Below are 20,881 nucleotides of genomic sequence, written 5' to 3'. Positions count from 1 at the left end.
GCTGGTCAGGTGATGGCTTGTTTTACTCTCATTATTGTTTGGCTGCTCATTAAGGGAAAAGAAACAACTAAGGGGGTCCGAGTCACGTCAATTTAAAACTGAGGCAAAACAGCAGCAAGAACGGCTCACTAATTAAGAAGATGGTTAGAATGAAAAGCTGCAGCCACTGCGGCCCACCAGGACTGGAGCTGGACGCCCCTGGTCTCGTATGAAGGGATGGACAGCCTCAGGGAACAGTTTAGCGGCAAACCAGAAGTTGGGAGAAACTTCACTCTGGACATCGGCCTACCTGAACTATACAAGCGTACAGAACTACACCAACCTGGAGCACAAAGGCGGCTTTGGAAAGTCTTGTCTTTGCTCACAGTGTCAGCTGAGTGGCTAAGGAGCCAATCTAAGGTTTGGCACAATGTGGCCGCTCATCCCTACTGTGGAGGACCCAAAAGGCAGAGTGACCCGTCTTCACTGCCTGGAGTGAACCACAAGAACAACAAGCAAGACCACTATTTCTGCCTTTCTTATGGCTGTCATGCCCACTATGGAGAAGCAATATGTGGGGTTCTGGGATGAGGCCTCCTGTCTAGCATGGTCTTCTTATACTGAGGAGGTCCTTGCAGTCACCCATCTTGCTAATTTAGCCTGGGATTTCAGGTTCACGGCCAGTGGTACTACAAACAATGAGTTCCTCCATATTAGAAAGTTTATAGTCTGCCTGCTGTAATGGGAGGACTGGGGTGTCACTTACAGACCATTCATTGTTCCTGTTGCTTGCCAGTTCCTGCTAGCAGTGCCAAAACTGTACAAGCAAAAGGGGTGTAGGGACGGAAAGCTTCACGCTATTCCTGTGTAGTGCTCTCGAGTTTTTCAAATGTTTCATTCAAATATTACTACAAGGTAATCTATCTATCTATCTATCTATCTATAATATAGTGCCTTTCACATCTATCTATCTATATGTCTGTCTATCTATAATATAGTGCATTTTACATCTGTCTATCTATTTTATAGTGCCTTTCACATCTCTCTATCTATCTGTTATATAGAGCCTTATCTATCTATCTATAATATAGTGCCTTTCACATCTATCTATCTATCTATAATATAGTGCCTCTATCTATCTATCTATAATATAGCGCCTTTCACATCTATCTATCTATCTATAATATAGTGCCTTTTGCATCTATCTATCTATAATATAGTGCCTTTCACATCTATCTATCTATCTATCTGTCTGTCTATCTATAATATAGTGCATTTTACATCTGTCTATTATATAGTGCCTTTCACATCTATCTATCTATCTATTATATAGAACCTTATCTATCTATAATATAGTGCCTTTCACATCTATCTATATCTATAATATAGTGCATTTTACATCTGTCTAGCTATTATATAGTGCCTTTCACATCTATCTATCTATCTATTATATAGTGCCTTATCTATCTATCATTTAGTAGAGCACATTTCCTTTATTTTTACCTTTCTGTCATTTATGTAGTGCGGCACATCCCAATTCTCCGTCTCTTTTGTTCCGCAGGTGTTTATCACTCACATGCGCCCTCTGCTGTGCTCATGCAGTAAGTGCAGGGCGGCGCCATCATTACACACCTGCGTACCTTCGCTGTTTGTTACCAGTGCAGCAGGCCAGACGGTGTTTTTGATACTGTGCCCCTGAGCGCCATCTGCTGTTTGTAAGTGGTAACTGCAAGGCCCTCAATGAACACTTCATTAATCCTTCCATCCATTTTATGACCCGGTTCTGCAGTTCAGGGAGTGCAGGAGGCTGATGTCTATTCTGGCAGCACTGGTTATACAGAGGGAACCAACCCCTGAACAGGGTGGAAATAACACATTTGATAAAGCTAAACAGCTCCATATACATGAATGAAGCTCCGTTTCAAGCTTTCAGTCTCCAGTTACTTCACTAATCAACTAGCAGCCTGGCAATACAAGATCAGTATAAATGGCGACACACATTGGACAAATCCAAGCTATTTTTTTCTTTTATTAATATTAATTTGTTTTTACTTTTACACTGTACAAGGTAAGCAGACGGTCAACAAGAGCTGTGTGTTGTTGTTTTTTTTTCCTTCTTTTCCATACAGAGAAATTAAAAACCGAAGCCATCAGACTTTGTGCAAATTAACATCAAAATCCCTAAGTGCAGGGCTACTGTAGTTTAATAGTCTTGGCCCCCCAGGAGGGTGTAAGCAGTGCCGTGTGCCAGGGCGGGCTAGTGGGTGGGCACAGTCTCTTTTCACAATGGAAGGGTCCCGCTGCCTGGCCTGCCACTGGCTGTCTGAAGTGCTGGCCCATTGTGTCCAAAGCAGGCCTCGTCCTTCCAGTTTTCACACCCGGCCCGCCATACGTCCCCTTTAAGAGGACGAGTTAATATTCCCAGAGGAGACGACCGTCTCTGGTGACTCGGGCTCGTCCTTGTTCGGGTGGCTCGAGTTGTCCGACTTGCTGCGGCTGAAGTCCTTGCCGCCGATGATGGAGCGCTTGAGCTGAGCCCCAGGGCCGGTGCCCTTGCAGAAGTCGCAGAGGAGCATTCGGAGGAAGGCCCTGCGCATTTCGTTGCTGGTCAGGGTGTAGATGAGCGGGTTCATGGCGGAATTGAGGACAGCCAGCGCCAGGAACCACTCGGCCTTGTATAGAATCCAACACGTGTTCACTTGACAGGCGACGTCGAGCAGAAGCAGGATGAAGAGGGGCGCCCAGCAGAGGATGAAGCAGCTGAGCACAATGATGACCGTCTTGAGCAGCGCCATGGACTTCTCGCTGCTCTTGCTGCTCCGGCTGGTGGAGTATTTCCTGAAAACCAGCTGGCTGCTCCGGATCCTCACAAAAGCGTAGATCCTGGAGTAGAGGATAACGATGGCCATCAGGATGATGCTGAAGACGGTGGTGCAGAACAGGATGTAGGTCTTGTGGTAGAGAGGCAGGACGGTGGAGCAGCTGTCCAGCTGTGCAATGCAATTCCAGCCCATTATGGGCAGCCCTCCCAGAATGGCCGACACAAACCAGCAGGCGCTGATGAGCAGGAAGACGCGGTACGTCTTGCCCCCGTTGTGCAGTTTCATTTTAAGCATGGTCAGGTAGCGCTCGGCCGCGATGGCCAGCAGGCTGAAGACCGAGGCCGACAAGGCCACAAACATGCTGCCCTCCCGCAGGAACCACTGGTGGCGCGTCAAAGTGTATGTGTTGGCGCCCGACAACAAAATGTTGCACGTGTAAGCCACTCCTGCCAGCAGGTCCGAAAGTGCCAGGTTCCCAATGAAATAGTACATGGGCTTGTGGAACTTTTTTGTTCTCCATATGGTCAGCAGGACCAGAATGTTCTCAAGAATGATGAAGCAGCAGACGATGATGAAGATGACGGAGTCGGCTTTCAGGCTCGAGTCGCCGCCCTTGCGAAATTTGCCCGTGTGGTTGTAATGCCGTAAGATCAGGTCTTCGCCTTGCGTGAGGCCCATGCTGTATGGATGAGTTGCGCTCGTCCGCTCCATGAAGGCCAGCAGATGGCGCCACCACCTTGCGTTTCACTCCGTGCTCCGCGCCGTCTCGTCAAACGCGTCAAACACCGAGAGAGACTGCATGGCGTCCGTCCTGAAAACAGAAATGAAACCAAATGAAGAAAGAATTGGGGAGGACCTCGGGGTTATAGGCAGGAGGGTGGGCGCAGATGTGCAGGTGACAGACAGACAGACAGACAGGTCCGCACTGAAAGGACTTTAGGGCTCATTTACACTTCACGCTCAGAACGCATACGCGCCCGTATCATGGCGGCCACGCGTTCTGAGCGTTCATTTGATGCATCCTCTGAGCAGGTCCTCAGAAATTAACGCAACGCGTGCGCGAGTTGCAGTCCCAGCAAAAAGTCGGGGGGCGCAGTGTGCTAAAAGTTGGAATGTGACGTCAGAGTCACTGTTTACTATCGACATGTGACAGAAAGCCGCTTTGTTATCGATGTTTGATGAATGGCTCAATGTGGTGAAGCAAAATGCGGACATACAGATGTATTCGTGGTGCTTTTATATTCAAGCGTTGGATATTCCCGATCGTAACGACACGATACATTTTAAAGGTCTCACATACCGTCTTCTGTGCCATCTTTTTTTCTAGGGCTTCCTCTGGTCCTGACAGCAGCGGATCGCCAGCAATAGATCACCACACTGAGCACATTAAATGTATGACATTTCAACTCTCTGCACATTTAGAATCCTTAGATTTATACTTGATATCACTTTCATGAAGAAAAGCATTAAAGTATGTATATTACATTTTACAGATAAGTCGGTAATTTCGTTTAAATAACGAATCTTGTTAATAATTACACACCTGGGGGTGACACAGTGGCGGAGCGTTGGCGCTGCCGTCTTGCAGGGAGTCACGTCGCTGATATTCCCTGCCTGGAGTTTCCATGTTTTCCTGCTGGGTTTCCACACTGTGCTCCAGTTTCCTTCCAAAGATATGCAGATTTGGGGATTTGGTGCCGCTAAAATGACGCCAGTGTGTATGTGTGTGCTTGTATTCACCTTGCGATGAGCCGAGGCCTCGTCCAGGGATTGTTTCTCACTTGTGCCCAGTGCTAGCTGGGATGGACACATCCCTGGATTTAATCAATAAACATCCTTTTCAGAGATATTGCGGTAAGGTGTCATCGGAATTTAATGGGTGCTGTAGGCAATTCACAACACAGAGAAGCCGGACTTGTTCTCACCGTGATGATATCTCGCACTGCCACCTGGTGGACTCCTCCAGATTTACGTAAAGTACGCGCACAGGTGTAAACACTACAACGCTTACGTAGCAGGAGCGTCCGCTAGAGCATGCATCGCGTGAAGTATAAATCCCGCCTAATAACTCAGGTTAATACTGTACAAGCGAGCCAAAAAAATGGAAATAAACGAAAATGATAGATAAAAGGCACTATATACTGGATGGGGAGATAAGATTCTACATAAAACAAATAATAATGAGAGGTGCTGGATCAAAAAATGACAAGTATGAAATGAAAGGTGCTATATAAAAGATACCTATAGATAAATGTGAAAAGCACTAGATATATAGATAGATAGATAGATAGATAGATAGATAGATAGATAGATAGATAGAAAAAGGAACTATATAATAGATAGATAGATAGATAGATAGATAGATAGATAGACGATTTCCTCTCGTTTGCCAAATTTCTTACGTTCTAATGATTTCTGTTAATTACATAGTTCCATCCACAGCTATCACACTAGTAAATAACATTCATACTAATATTAATAATTATAAATCAATGATGGCAAAGATCGATACGTGAATAGATAGATTGATATTTACAGATAAATGAGTTTTGGCTAAATGACAAAGAAATATGTTTGACGACAGTTTTAGAAAGGCAGAGATTCACTTCGGGTTTGGAAGCCCCCAGTCCCCTTGAATTCCGACAGCCCTTCAGCCAGTCAGTGGTTTTCGGATTCGATGCTTTGAAGTGTTCAGACGGCTTGTTCTCAGGATGTCGAGTCATCCAATTCCCAAACAATGGACGACACTTAGTATAAGAGTGAAACTTCAGCGACCAACTTTATCCCAACCTTAGTAACACACTTTTGAGGATTCAGCGTCTTTTAGCAAACACATTTTCTCAGAAAGGACGAAAATCACGTCTTTTCATGTCTCTTTTTATCAAGAGATGTCTGTACAATCGGGCACTCAGTCCTGAATGCATTCAATGGACGGGCGAGGGCCCCCACTACGATTCTCTTTTATTATAACTGACAATGTAGCAAATTGTCCCACATCCCGGTAATTAGAGATGCGGCGCGTACGTGAGAGCGCCTGGCAGGCAGACCGTCACATCAGGACTGGGTCCAGAATTTGTACACTAAAGGTGGAATCTGCGTAGTGGATAGATAGATAGATAGATAGATGTGAAAGGCGCTATATAATGATAGATAGATAGATAGATGTGAAAGGCGCTATATAATGATAGATAGATAGATAGATAGATAGATAGATAGATAGATAGATAGATAGATAGATAGATAGATAGTGTGGCATAGTGGTTACGTCTTTGGACCTCAAATCCAGTGTGACTATAAGCAAGTCACCTCACCTGCCTGTGCTTCAATTAAAAAAGAAAAACACAATTGTATCTCAGGTATTGTAAGTCTCCTTGGATAAAGAGAACAGTTAATTAATATTAGATACGTCCTAAGTTCCGAGAGTTCTGCTCCTGCCCTTTATCCCGGCATACTTCTTCATCTCGCTTGTTTATTTCTCACTCGACTCATTGCGCATGTAGTGTGGCTGCTCCCGTCGATGCTAATTACAGCGGGCAGGCACATCGTATGGAAAGGAAAAGCCGAAATTTGACTTTCATGCGTAACGCTAACAGGTGCCGCCCTAAACAATGCGATGTGAGCTGAAAGGGTGGAGGGATTTGGGAGCCCAAACGGCTGATGCGGTCAGAAGCCTCCAACGGGCACCTTAGATGACGTAAAGTTTCTGATTTCATTGTGAGCGGCGGAGCTAGATAGATAGATAGATAGATAGATAGATAGATAGATAGATAGATAGATAGATAGATAGATAGATAGATAGATAGATGTGAAAGGCACTATATGATGGACAGATAGATTTCGAAGAAAACAAACTTTTAGATAAAGTTTGAAACGCCTTTTGCATACAAGTCCTCTCTATACGACATCCACCCATCCGTCCGTTATTTCGTTCCAGCAACTGCCAGTTTGTCAGAGGTTCAGCATACGGTGAGCAGCAGAATCTTTTTATGCGTTTTGTTTTAAACTACCCGCAATTCCATCGTTTAAAAATCTGTCCCCATATTGCTCATAAAAATCATTATTCTGCGCAATTGCGTAAAGTTTTTAAACGGGCTATCAACCCTCACCATTCTCCAAGAAAATCTCCCGGGGTTGTGGCAGTGCAAATAAAGTGCGTTATTTTTGTAATGCATATGAAGTGTGGTAATTTCTAGAAGAGAATGTGCGACTCTTTCTATTTTATTACTTTATTCCACAGATTTATGTGTAACTGAACCTTCACCCTCATCCAGCACCCCAGACGCGCGCCTTCACGTGCCTTGCCGGTTCGCTGAAAAAAAAAAGCTGTGGAGCCACACGAAAAACCAACGGGGGTGAAAATGCACGGATGGACTGCCGGTTAATCGGTACAAGCGCTCTGTCTGAACTGAAGTGAGTCACCGGAGAGCCCCCACCTCCCATCTTACCTGTTTTGCGCGCTCGCTGCGCCCCACGATAGTCCCGATGTGCGCTCTCCACCTCGCAGCCTAGCCAAATGCACGTCTGCCAGTCGCTCGCTTGTTAAGAGTGCAGTACTGGAGCCTCCTCTTTCCGTCCGGTACTTTCTAAGACCACCGGGGGGCGCTGTGCACTCTTCTGACCCCCTTTACTGCACCCCCAAGGAGAACAATAGCGTGCGTAAAGGGCGAATTAGCAGACAATGCGTTCAGGTTCCCAACAGCCGAGTAAATTCGTCACGGCTCACTGGCTCGGTAGGATTCCGTCATTTAGCGTGTTTTGGACTGACGTTGGTCTCAATCTGTCTATAAATAAGCGGATTTAAATTATCAGGCCAAAATTGGTTCTCCTGAAGTTTTTTTTTTTTTTTTTCATTACTCTATTTTGGTGGAAGGGGCCTGTCTTTTGTTTTTGGGGTCGTCCCGTTATTTTTTTATTTATGGCTTGCCTTACGTGTCCCTGACCTCCTTTATATTTGTCTCTGCTGATGGTTTCACTTCCACATTCTGCTTCAGGGTCACTGCTTGTGTTTAGTGGAGGGCAGTGGCTGAAGCGACAGTTTGGGACTTTGAGGGGCAGCCTTGTTAGCAGACCCATCCCCTGCTATGTTTATGTGTTGGGGTGGTCTTTTCTGGAGGACTAGTTGTGCTCCCCCTCTGTCTCAGCGTTGACATTTTGCAGCACACCATCTATTTTGGAATGTATCTCAAATGCATTGCATTTCACATTCCAACAGATGACGCATCACAAACATTTGTAGTAATACATCCTACTCCAAATGTTTGTGATGCGCCGTCTGTTGGAATGACTGAGACATAGCAACCTGACAGACACACTGGCACTTGTCCTCTCCTTGAGGTGGACATGTTGATTTCTGCTGGACGTAGTCATTGTTAACGTGTGCAGTGCAGTGAGTCCGTCCACTGGCTCTCGTTTGTGATGCGCCGTCTGTTGGACAACAGAGACAGAGCAACTGGATGGACACTCACGCATTTGGACAAAATGTTTCCCAGTGAGGTATTTACTAAATGGCCGTCTTGGCACTTTATTCCACTCCTGGCACTGCTAGTTACTTCTGTTTTTCAGTGTTTGTCATTTTCTTTTTTGTGGTGTCCTCTTAGTTGTATTCAGCTGCTAACAACTAATGACAAGCTGAGCAGATGGAGGTGCCAGCAAGGGGTTGGCCATTACCACTCGTGTGATTCCATCCATCCATCTTCTGCCACGTATCCACCTTGGCGTCATACCCGGATCTCCTCCGTCTCCTCCAGGGGCATACCAGGGTGGTCCCAGACCACCAGAGAGAATGTGTCCTGGGTCTGCCCCGAGGTCTCCTCCTTGGCTGGACATCCCCGAGAACACCTCTGCAGGGGTCCTAATCAGACACCCGAGCCAAGTCAACGGGCTCCTTTGGATGCTGGACTTTGAGCTCCTCACCCCATCTCCAATGCTGAGCCCTGGCACCCTGTGAAGGGGACTCATATCCACTGCTTGAGTCCCTAGTCAAGGTCTTTCTGTCACGAGCTCTGGGTTGGGATGGTGGATCAACCTGTAAATGGAGAGCTTCAGCTGTTCAGCTCATCTTCCTCTTCATCACAACTGGCTGGTAGAACGTCCACACGTCTGCAGATGTTGCTCTGCTGCCTTCTTCCATCACTCGTGAAGAAGACCCCTGAGATACTTCAACTCCTCCGCTTGAGACAGCACCTCATCCCCACCCTTGAGGACCAGGACCTCAGACTTGGGGGGGGCGCTGATCCTCAACCTGGCTGCAGACCACCCCAGTGTCGGTCTGTCTGGGGTCACAGCCCACTGAATCCAGTGCTCACCAAACACGACCCCCTTATGACAGAGGGCAGCGCTGCTGGACCCCCACACCCACTGGGTACGAGTCCGTCTGACCGCTGGCAATGCCAACCAGGCTCTTACTCTGGTGGTGCAGGGAGTGAGTGACCCACAACAGCAGGTCCAGTACCCCACACTCCCACTGCAGCGCCCCCCACAGGACACCCCGAGGGGTGCGGTCGTACGTTTTTTTTTAGTTAATAATCCATCCCTGGTTTCAAACTGCGTATCCAGAGCAGAGGCGCCGGGCAGCTGCAGCCGATCCGTGTAACCTAAAGGCAGGACCATCATGTGGACAGGGCACCAGGGTGAAGACACACGTCAGGGGGGCCAACTTTGGTCACTGGGACCCCAGTCTTGCTGTCGTGAGGCTGCGTGCCCCCCCCTTACATAACCAGAACATTCGTCCATCTTCCTAAGCCAGTCATCCCGGGCAGCAGGCAGGAAGGGCACCTGGGCAGGGCGGTCGTCCATCACAGGGCACAACCAGAACACCAAAAAGCTACAAGAAGGAATTCCTGCCCATTTAACTCTTTGAAATGTTCGTTTTATTCTCGAAATGTTTAACACATGCAGTTTGTGAAAAAAAGTAAGGCCTGCCAGACGACGGTGGGTCGGAGTCAACGCCACAACGGGGGGGTCCCACCAGGACTGAAGGTCAGGACCCTCCGAGTTGCTGAATGTCCCGCTGAAGGGTCGTCTCCATCAGGAGGTCTCCACAGAGATGTCCACAGCAGTGCCTGTGGGCTTCATTTTTTCTTATGGGGGGGGGGGGGTTGTCCTTTGGGTGACCTGGCTGTGCCCATGAGGAGGGTCCGCCAGATGACATGGACCGGGTTACCTGGACAGTCCCTCTGAGCAGACCCTCGTATTCTCACCTGCTGGAAGGTCCGGAATGGCAGCACCAGGAGGACCAACAGCAGTGCCCACCCTCATCTGTAGATTACAAGATGAGTCAGACCTTGGGACGTCGAAGTGTCCTCCTGGTGGCACCTCAAGTGCCATCATAAGGAGAGCCCACTGCAGGATGGCAACAACAGGCAAAGACCTGTGGTGTTCATAATGGAAATCAGGGCATCACTGGGGGGAGTGTGGTGTGTGTGAGCCCACCCAGACTGACTAGGATGTCTTTATTAGAAAAGCCATCAAAGTGCCTCATCAGGCACTTGGGGGGGTCACATTTTTACAGGGGCATCAACCTTAGTGTTTATGTGTCAAATTTCTAGAATTTGCTCTGCGCCCATCACTGTTAATGCCAGGCCTGGGGCACAAACCAGCAACCTGTGCAGGGCATTTGGAAAAATCTGTCATAACAGCCTGAAAGCTGGGCACTTCCATGTGCGTGGCATCAGGGTGGGCTCTCTTTTAGCCCCCTGCTCCTGAGCTTAACGTTAATGTGTGACAACTGGGTGGGCAGCAGCCGTGTAAGGTGGGAGCTCCAGGGCACAGCCAGGCACTGGTCTAGTCTTGATCTCGTTGGCCTGTACAGTGCCCACTCTGTGTGCCCACCATACATCTCGCATACAGCTGGACGGCCAGAAGCCCGACAGGCCAAGGCCTGCATGTAGAGGACGAGGGTCAAAGGCAGGCAAGACGATTTGGTGGGTCACGTGGCCCAGGTGGTACTCAGTAAAACCATCTGCCTTCCCATAAATCTGTTCTTGTGCACTAAGCACAGCAATTAATGAGAGAAATAAGGTGCAGCCCCCCAGACGGCCCCCCGAGCGGAGACCCTAACAAATTCACCCTTAAAGAGGACCCTGCCGCTGATTGTACCCACTCACCGATCTGCCTTATGGTTTATTTGCCATGCGTGACATGAAGAAGAAAAGGAGCAGCTGAGCCGGCGTGGGGCGCGCATAGGAGACCTGAATAAGTCAGCGTCAGCGGCCAATCACAGGGCAGAAAATGGGGGGCACATAACCCCCCCATCAGACATGAAAATTAAAGTCATCCAGGCGGAGGGAGCAGATGGGCAACTCGAACGCTGATTTATAGAGGCACTGGGCACGGGTGCAACTTCATCATCTCGGGCAGAGAGACACAACGGGGCATGGGGGGGGGGGGGGGGTGTGCAGAGTGCAGGGGGGGGCGATTTTGGTCTTTCAGGTTATCCGTTCCACAGCGGGTAGGTCAGGTGGATCATCCTTCGGGTGGGTGTGAGGTGGTTGAGGAGGTCCTGGTCCTGCTGCTCCAGGCAGAAGTCAAAAACCTGAGGGACAAAACAGAGGGGGACATCAGTGGGAGGACCCTGAGACCCCAGAGCGGCACACACACACACACACACACACAGAGTGACACACAGAGTGACACATTTACATTTGTGTTCATCTGCTGGCTCAACGGGCATTTTATGGGTTCACCCAGGTTGGCCCCTAAATAGCAGAGCAGAACCTTTAACAGGCAGGTGCCCCAGATTTGCAAGAAGAGCGGAGGCCTTCGTCCAGCGCCAGACAGAGGTGTGCCTGCGTATATAGCGCCTTCACCAGGTCACTTGTGGTTTTTTTTTTTATAAACTCATCAAGCAACAATCAACACCCCACAAGTGAAAACAGCAGTTTAGATCTCTTTTGCAAATTTATTTGAAATAATAAACTGAAATCTGACACTGGCACAAGCATTCAGACGCTTGACTCGGCACTTTGTTGTGGCAGCCATGCCAGCCTGATGGCGCGAGCTTCACACACCTGGATCTGAGGATTGTCGTCAGGCTGGATGGGGACCATTGGGGGAGACGGCTGTTTCATTATTTATTTATTTAAGGTCTGTGTAAAAAGTGATGGGTCTGAATACGTTCTGAAGACATTGTGTGTGTGTGTATATATATTTATATTATATGCACATATGTACATACTGTAGATAGATAGATAGATAGATAGATAGATAGATAGATAGATAGATAGAAATTGTTATTTCCAGTCTTAACAAGGTTATTTATTTATATTGCTACAAGTAATCAGTCAGTTTTTTTCATCATATTTTCTATGAATTACAATGAAGCTCTCCATTATAATACTTTCTTGTTAATCACGGCAGGGGTCAGACATGCAAGTAAGAATTCAACTGTTTCTATACACGTACTGCAAATCTGCATCTACTGTACATACACATGTATATCCACCTTATTAAATGGAGAAGTGTGTCTGTCCAGTTACTATGTCTCTGTTACTCCAACAGATGGTGCATCACAGACATTAACACTGCTTTTACAAATCCCATCCCAAATGGCATATAACAGAGACCCAGGTGTTGCATTTGTCATTCCAACTGATGGCTCGTCACAAACATTTGCAGAAATGCATTTTATTACTACAAATAAGTGTTTGTGTATCTGTTTGCCCATCCAGTTGCCATGTATTTGTCATTCCAACAGATGGGGTACCACAAACATTAACACTGTTTTTACAAATCCCATTCCAAATGGCATATAACAGAGACCCAGGTGTTGCATTTGTCATTCCAACAGATGGTACATCACAGACATTTGTAGTAATAAAACACATTGCATTTGTCATTCCAACAGATGGCACATCACAAACATTTGTAGAAATGCATTTTATTACTAAAAATAAGTATCTGTGTATTTGTTTGCCCATCCAGTTGCCATGTACTTGTCATTCCAACAGATGGTGTACCACCAACATTAACACTGCTTTTACAAATCCCATCCCAAATGGCATATAACAGAGACCTATGTGTTGCATTTGTCATTCCAACAGATGGCACATCACAAACATTTGTAGTAATAAAACACATTGCATTTTGTCATTCCTACAGATGGCGCATTACAAACAATAGCATTGCTTTTACAAATCCCATATCAAATGGCATATAACACAGACCTATGTATTGCACTTGTCATTCCAACCGATGGCATGCATTTGTAGTAATAAACAAATGTTTGTGGAATGGCATCTGTTGGAATGACAAGTGCAATGCATTTTATTATGGTATCCATAACGAAATACATTCCAAAAGATGGTGTGCTGCAAATGTTAACATTTAGGTCTACTGTACGTTGATTGCTTGGAGTTCCAGTTCTCTCATACTAGCTGTGCTGCCTTTCTATTTCTATTTTGTTTTCATCCCAAATTGCTCGATTAGGAAGGTCCCTCGAAACAGCCCTTGGACAGAGCAGGTGGGAGCGAGAGTAGAAAGTTTCCATTGCGACCACCCAAGGAGTTTCCTTCAAGTGCCCGAATCACAGATTCTCACAAACAGGGGAATGTGTGGTGGACGGGTGGGGAGTAACGACTCCTTTTTTTTGAAGGGGGGGGGCGTGTATGCCAGTGTTAATGCATTGGGCTCAGCGGGCTGGCAGAATGATACAAAAAAAAACCAGAATAAGCTGTCCTGGCATTGCAGGGTGGGGTCTCTCCAAACGACCTTGGCACTGCCTCTGCGCTGAGGGTCTCTAAGCCTCTTTTGCTATTCACATTCCATGCAAATGGAGTCTCATCAGTGGTTGGCAAAGAAAAAAATAATCATTGAATGTCTACCTGGGGTAAGCAGACTCATCCAGTTAAAATGATGAAGCTGCCAGTGCCAGCCAGATGGAGGCGAGTAAATCAAAAAGGTTCATAAAATAAGGTTAGTGATGCCCTGGAGGAGAGAAATACTGGCAGTGCGGTAAAGACTGGAGGATCTAAAGAGACGGCAGCGCTTCATTCAGCCAATCCAATGGCGGGCACAGCCGGCAAACTGTCCTGGCAGCTGGGGCTCCCCCAAGGCAGTACTAATTCACCTCAATGTGGCGCATGTAAAGCTCGCTGGCACCAGCATGTGTTAAGAGCCCTGCAGCTGGTGAAGTGCCCTGAGGGTCCAAGAACGGGACTCTGAAGCTCCTTCAAGGGTGGGACGCATTGGCTGACATGAAACTCGATAAACGAGAGGCCGTTGGGCACGCGTGTGTTTAGCTAACAGCTCAGCTGCCCACAATTGATGAATTGAGTCAACTACCCAAGAAATCGTCAAGTACATGAGGTGGGGAAGACAAATGGAGCCCCTTCAACGAAAAGAAATACAAAAGGCCAAATGATAATAATAAAGTGTCAAAAAATAATAAATAATGAGAAGAAAAAACAAAAATAGGGCCACTTCCAAAGGGGGGGGGGGCAGCAGTTAAATAAAAATACAAAAAAAAAAAAGAAGACCTCAGAAAAGGGGAAGCCCAACACCTGCACCCCGATTCATTCTGCCACCCACCAGTGTGCCCGCAATTCTCCACTCGCTCTGGGAATGTCCCACTGTTGTGCTGTTCTTTGGGCTTCGACCGCTCAGGCCCCCTCCGCCATCTTATTTGTCTCCATTCCCTGCTCTCCTTCCACTCCACTTCTCTTTCATTTCTTCTTTCTCTCTTTCTCTTCACTATCAGCACATCATCTCATTGGGCACAATGGCAGCCAAAGTTCTACTGGTCTCCCAATGGAAGAATCCTGTATCTGTCACTTTCTCTGTCTGGAAGTCCTCTGTTTACATCCAAGCTTTATTAAGAGCCATCATCCACGTGGATTAACGGGGTACCCGTGCTTACCAATAGTAAATGGGAAAACGCCACCCCGCTGAAGACATCACGGCCGACCGCCAGCCCCTGACCTCAATCTGCTCAGCCGGTTCTGTCAGTGACCTGCGTGTGCCACCAGTCCGAATGTAGCATCCGCTTTCTTAAATAGCTCTGGAGTGGGCACTGGGGTGGGCACCAGGGAAGTGTTGTTTTTTTTTGTCCAGAATTTGAATATGAAAAGGACTCCCCCCTTTTTTTTCGTTATTCTACTATTTCATTGACATCGATAAGAAAAATTGATTACAAAAGAAAAATAACAGAGAAGGGACGGCAAAGATTCCTAAAATGTTGTTTTCACGTTTGTCATTCTGGGGTCTTCAGTCGTGCTGGATGAGGGGCAAAAAAAAAAAATGAAATGATTTTAGCACAAGACTGTAACGTGAGAAAAGCAAAGGGGGTCCCGCGTGAAGGCGCTAAGCGGACATTCGGTACTCGTACTCGACGTGTTGGGACAGGCGTAAAGCACCGGAGGGACTTTGATAAAGGACCACAACGCTATGGCCAGATGATCGGGTCACAGCACGTCTGAAAACGGCGCTCCAGTGTCCATGACACGCACCCCTTCAACAGCACAAACGGCGCCCCTCATGGCGAACTTTAAGGAGTGCACCCCTTGGTGTACGGAGTGTGCGCCTTCTCACTGTCATTAACAGCGGCTCTCTCGAGGTGGGGACACGTTTTCCATTCAGTTTTGTGACCCCCCCCCCCCCCCCAAGGGAGGAGCTCTCACACAAATACAGACGCGGTGATACCAAGCAGGCGGTTACAGCAAACAGTTTACTGTGATTTGGTCTTTCGAGTCAAACCCCTGCCCCCTGGGGGGGTGAAAGCACTGAGGTGGCGCGCACATCTGGTCTTCCTTTAAAATGGCCGAATCTCATAATGTTGATCACGACACATGTGAGCTAACTTACCCCATGTGTGCGCTCGCAAGACACCAGTCAACACTCGACAACAGGGTGGGCTTCAAAAACAGGCGTATTTGGGAAGTTTTAGGGCTTTCGTTTTCTGTGCCCCATTAATTCCAACATAAAACACCAGTGTGGGTAAAATCCATCCATCCATTATCCAACCCGCTATATCCTAACTACAGGGTCACGGGGGTCTGCTGGAGCCAATCCCAGCCAACACAGGGCACAAGGCAGGAAACAAACCCCGGGCAGGGTGCCAGCCCACCACAGGGCACACACTAGTGCCAATTTAGAATCGCCAATGCACCCAACCTTCATGGCTTTGGACTGTGGGAGGAAACCCACGCAGACACGGGGAGAACATGCAGACTCCATGCAGGGAGGACCCCGGAAGCGAACCTCAGGTCTCCTAACTGCGAGGCCGCAGCGCTACCCACTGTGCCACCCCCTGTGGGTAAAATATTTTATAAAATTTATAAACTGGACTTTGGAGCGCACACCCACACACACACACACCCCTATATATAAAGGGCCTGAGAAGAACGGGCATCCCAGCTGGCATGGATGACAGTTTCTTACCTGGACAGGAGGCCAGAATGGCCGGCTTGCCTGTACTCTTGTGGCTCTTTTATAGCAATGAATATTCCATTCCGGGGGGTATGGTGGTGGGGGGGGGGGTCTGCAAATCACCCACTCATACAAAACGAAACAATAAAACGCGCAGTTATCCAGTAATCACTCACTGGCAGGCTGACGTACTCCCAACATAATGAAAAAGCCGCCGCTTGTGGCCAGGCAGATGGGAGAGGACCGCATCAAAGCTTTCCACGATGACAGAACTAAATAACCTCAAGAGAGCCCCCATAAAAAACGAAAAATAAAAAAACACATTAAAGACAAATGGAAATGGAAAGTAAAGAGTTCATAAATAACCAGACAGGCGGGACCCTTCCTGAGGGATGGCACCTGGGCTGGCAAAAGAAAATATTCAGAAACCCGTGGCTGATGTAAACCATTTGACTAAATCCCAGCAGAGGGGCTGTAATCGTGTAAACGGCGGGTCGACACATATTCACGGTTCGGCGGGTGGGCTTAACTTGATTTGCATGGAAATATTTAGAACATAACCAGTTGGGGTCCTTTTGTCTTTTTATCTTCTGCCACCCAACAGACAAGCACGCTAGGCGGACTGGGGACTCTAAGCTGGCCCAGTATGAGCGAGTGGCCTTTACAGGGACCCGACCTGAAAGGGGTGGAGTCAGATGCCCTCATTGGGTGGTGGGAGAAAGAACTGAAGAAGCTGACCGTGACAGCGCCCCCTCGTGTCCCGGAGTGGCAGGGCTTACCCTCTGATGAGCCCAGAAGGGGGGCGTCAGGCATGCTGGCTGGTTGTCTGTGACAGTACCCGTCTTTGAAATGTTCAGTCTTATGTATTTGTAGTTAACTTTCTGGGCATTAAAGAAAAGCAATCTGCAAACGTCGAAAGACATAAAACGCAACGCTGGAGCAGTCAGGCCACGACACCTGGGCCTCCACCGCACGTCTACAGACTTTCTGTTCTTGTTGTTACGATAAAACAGCAACGACTTACATGCCATGTTTTAAGTGCCAGAAGGGATCCCACCCCGATGGGCCCTTCGGTAAACTGCTCTGGGGGCTGACCTCCAAAAGGTCACATAACAAGACCATCTCCCCTCGGCGATTCATACAGTGTGTCACACACAGGGCGACTCAAACTTACATTAACACCAATGGATTATCAGAGGGTCGCACACCATGGCTGACACATCAACACCACAGCAAAGAAGAGTGGCTGCCAGGGGAACGGAAGCGTATCGTTCGCCGACCGTAGTTCATCAAAAGTTGGCGGAACGATTTGCAGGACGAGACCCCCCACGCCGTTTAACAATTTATCGTGTGTTGTGGTGTGAAATTTTGCATATAAGTTGAAAAATATTTTGTATGTCTCTGTTTGTAGCTTATAACACTAATGTCTATCATTGATACAAACAGCAAGTGGTTTGATGGTTAAAAACCAGTCCTTTGTAATTTTACAACAGGGTTGTTGGGGGAAGAGCCGAAAACCAGTTTGGCAGGTGATTCTCTGCAGGACCCTCTTAATCAACACCCACAGGAAAGCCAGGCTACCAACCTGGCAAGCTTCACCTTAACAAATGGTTAGGGGGTGGCAAGTGAGAAGGTATGCTGTGCCCCACTGGTCTGTTTGGGATTGGCTTGTATGATCAGAAGCCTTTAAGTGCCATGATGCTCTATTGGCTGTTGGATTTGGGAAGAGCATCTATAAATGTGCCCCTGCCTGTACCAACTGATGAAGGAGCATCTGAAAAGGACAACACAATGAGTATTGATGTGAATGATAAGTATATTAAAAGCCTGAGACTTATTTTGGCTGTTATAGGCCTTGAAGCCTGCCTTTTGAGTTTCGGGTTGGGCTGCCTGGGATGATGCTTAGTTTGCGTTCAAATTTAGTAGGGTGTCCACTCACCCTTTTAACCATTTTGTGCTTCAGCTTCACTACATCTGAGACATCATTTAGTAAAGGCTAAGAATTATCTACTATATAATAAAATGCTGCAGTCTTTGTGTGTGCATTTCCAGTCTCTACGAGCAATCTGATTGGTCAGTCTGTTTTTGGTGATGTGATCGACAGAGGCAGACAGGTTGAGGCACACGAGGAATATTCAAGGTGTAGGAGGCACGCTGAGAGTCACCTTCAAAGATGAGAAGTATTAGATAGATAGATAGATAGATAGGAAAGGCACTATATAATGATACATCGATGGATAGAGAGATGTGAAATACACCATATAATAGATAGATAGCATAGTTGGCAGGATTAGATAGCTAGGAAAGGCACTATATAATGATACATATATGGATAGAGAGATGTGAAATACACCATATAATAGATAGACAAATAGTGTACTTGGCACCCCCCACACTACTACAGACGTGAGGCCATTCACAGTCGGCCCTCAGCATATTGGGGGGCTCCCCAGCACACCAGAGAGCAGTTTTTTTTAATAATGGGACTCCGATGCCCAGTGGCCGGCCAGCAGCTGTCACCAATTTGTTCCTGCCAATCAGCTGTGATGGCTCCCCAGAAGCAGTGAGACACTTTTGTCACTTGGGGTGTCCCAAACTGAAAGCCCCCAGAGGTTTCACAAGCATTTTAGATTTAATGAACGTTTCCACCGTGACGCCCTCCGTTCTTGACTCAGCGCAGCAGAACGTAATCAAACGAGTCGCCGCCGTTCTCCTCCTTCACACAAAGGCCCGACTGTGAGAACGAAACCAATGTTGTGTTTTTTTTACTCATCACTAACGGTTTCCTTTCAATCTGCAGAGTTTAGGAAATGCAGCTCAGCCCATAACTGAAGGAAAAAATAAATAAAAAGAAAATAAGCACTTCCTGCAGGGGCGTCCACCTCGGCTCACTGGTGAGCTCTGCATTATGGGACTGTCCAGCCGAGGCCACGGCGGACCCCCGTTTAACTTTAAATAACTGCACTCCTGAATGCTTTAAGTAGCAGGAAGCAACGGCTGGAGACGGAGGTGGGCACCAGGCCTCTCTCCTCATGTCGACTTCCTCCTGGCATTCTGAGGCGTGAGGGACCGCGCCCTGCTCAGCCCCCCACCCCCCATGACGCCATGCTGTGCATCACCCAACACTTGTAAACGACGGAGGAGACGTCGGTGCGTTTGATGTTCCAGTTGTAGTTGATGTATGAGAACAATCTGGATGAGAACGGGCCATCCAGCTCCACAAAGCCCACCAGTCCTGTCCACTTAATCTCCCCAAAATAACATCAAGCTGAGCTATGAAGGTCCCTAAAGTCCTGCTGTCTGCCACACTACTGGGTCACCGATTCCACGCGTCTGTGGTTCTCTGTGTGAAGAAAAACTTGTAACATTGTGTGGCGGACGCCTCTACGATGGAAGGACCAGGAGAGGGCAGCCCCCCCTGGGTTGCATCGGGGGCCACCACCGGGGGGGTGCCTGGATGGTTCCTGGGCCCTGGACTACACCCAGAAGTGCTGTCAGAAGATGACCGGAGAGCACCTGGAGCACTTCTGGGTACAGCATAAGAGAGGCCGCCTCACTCTGTTCAAAAAGCCAAAGTCAGGAGAAGGAGGAGGATGAGGATGAGGAGGATGAAGCTTGCGGAGAGGAGTGTAGGTGGCAGAAGAAAAGAGAAGGAAAAGGGACTGAGCGATTGTGTTGTTGGCTGGTGATTTGCGCACTTGTCCTGTAGAGGCAACGGGAGGAAATAAGCGTGTGGCGTTTGGACTTGTGTGTCTCCGAGCCTGTCTGTGTTCAGGTTAGGGGGCTGCACGACCCCCGCTATTTTACCGTTCCCAGCGTTGTCCCCGTTTTGTCGTTGAACTCATTTTAAAGTCGCCGTCTCGGTCCACTGCACTACTTCTATTCACTTCAGTCAGGTCTCCTCTTTTTCTCCTTCATGACGCGAAATAAAATGGCTCAGCCGAACTGCTTCGATGGCCGAGGTGTCAGTCGACGTGCCCAGCGATTTTCGGTCGTGTTAAATGACGCGAGATCAGCAGCTGCAGTCGCCAAGTCCGACACCCTCTACAAACAGAAGTCACGCAGTGTGACGTCGGCTTAAGAGTCCCCAGTGCTGGCTGGCGTGTCAAAGAGAGACGATGTGCTGCCATCTCCATGACGGCTTTGTCTTCGTTCTCTACTCCCTCCAGCGGCTCCAGAAGGCCTTCCTAACCTGCTTGTGGATGTGGAGGTGATGGTACTGCCCAGTACCCGACGTCACTGTCTACGAAAGCGACTTCTGCTGCTACAAGCTCTTTGGGATCCGTTTTTAACTGCATGAGATTACAAAAAACTACTAAAAATGATTCATTTATGTTCTCTACTAAGAGTCACGTGCCGGCTTCTGGCTCCATTTGGGCCTGGCTATCTGGCCGTACGTCGGTCACCAAGTGTGCAGGTCGCTGTGACTGAGGCTCCGTGGGTCTGGTGCAGGTCACTGGGACGCAGACTTTTAATCACAAAGTGATCTTCACGTCTTGGCGGCCACACGCCCAGTCTGTGTGGTGTTTCTCCACCATTGGATCTCGCCACCGGAGGGTCACGGGCTGCCTTTGTTGGTCTGTGAGTGAGATGTGGGGGGGGGCGGGGGGGTCACTCAAGCCACTAGTCTGAGACCCCGACTGCTGCTGGCAGGTGAGTGGGTTGTGGTGGGTGGTCTAAGCTGCTGTTTCTGAAGCACTGGGTGGTGACCTGGGTTG

At 48.0% G+C, this 20,881-nt stretch overlaps 2 protein-coding genes across 3 annotated transcripts in view; both read right to left on the bottom strand.

Annotated features, from left to right (window-relative positions):
- Positions 1-1,988: 1,988 nt before the first annotated feature.
- s1pr1 (sphingosine-1-phosphate receptor 1) lies at positions 1,989-7,340 on the bottom strand. The gene is made up of 2 exons (XM_028812427.2): positions 7,247-7,340; positions 1,989-3,612 (listed from the first exon to the last, which is right to left on the bottom strand). Exon 2 carries the CDS (start codon positions 3,510-3,512, stop codon positions 2,379-2,381), a length of 1,134 nt encoding a protein of 377 aa, XP_028668260.1. The 5' UTR covers positions 3,513-3,612; positions 7,247-7,340; the 3' UTR covers positions 1,989-2,378.
- A 2,552-nt stretch (positions 7,341-9,892) lies between these two features.
- The window catches only part of zgc:110366 (uncharacterized protein LOC550476 homolog), a 67,407-nt gene continuing 56,418 nt past the window's right edge, over positions 9,893-20,881 (bottom strand). For both annotated transcript variants that reach the window (XM_051933049.1, XM_051933048.1), the window contains 2 exons: positions 10,239-11,334; positions 9,893-10,202 (listed from right to left, as the gene is read on the bottom strand). Coding sequence is in view for 1 of the 2 variants with exons in the window: in XM_051933048.1 (XP_051789008.1) it covers positions 11,233-11,334 (102 nt within the window). In the remaining variant the exon portion in view is untranslated. The remainder of the gene's footprint in view (positions 10,203-10,238; positions 11,335-20,881) is intronic.

This window comes from Erpetoichthys calabaricus, chromosome 10 (assembly GCF_900747795.2).
Source record: "Erpetoichthys calabaricus chromosome 10, fErpCal1.3, whole genome shotgun sequence".
Taxonomy (NCBI): Eukaryota; Metazoa; Chordata; class Cladistia; order Polypteriformes; family Polypteridae; genus Erpetoichthys; species Erpetoichthys calabaricus.
The sequence above is the reverse complement of the archived record's forward strand: the minus strand, read 5'-3'. Positions and strand labels throughout refer to the sequence as shown.

What these genes read in the sequence shown, in the direction of transcription:
- s1pr1 (XM_028812427.2), bottom strand. Translation starts at nt 3,512, where the DNA reads ATGGAGCGGACGAGCGCAACTCATCCATACAGCATGGGCCTCACGCAA.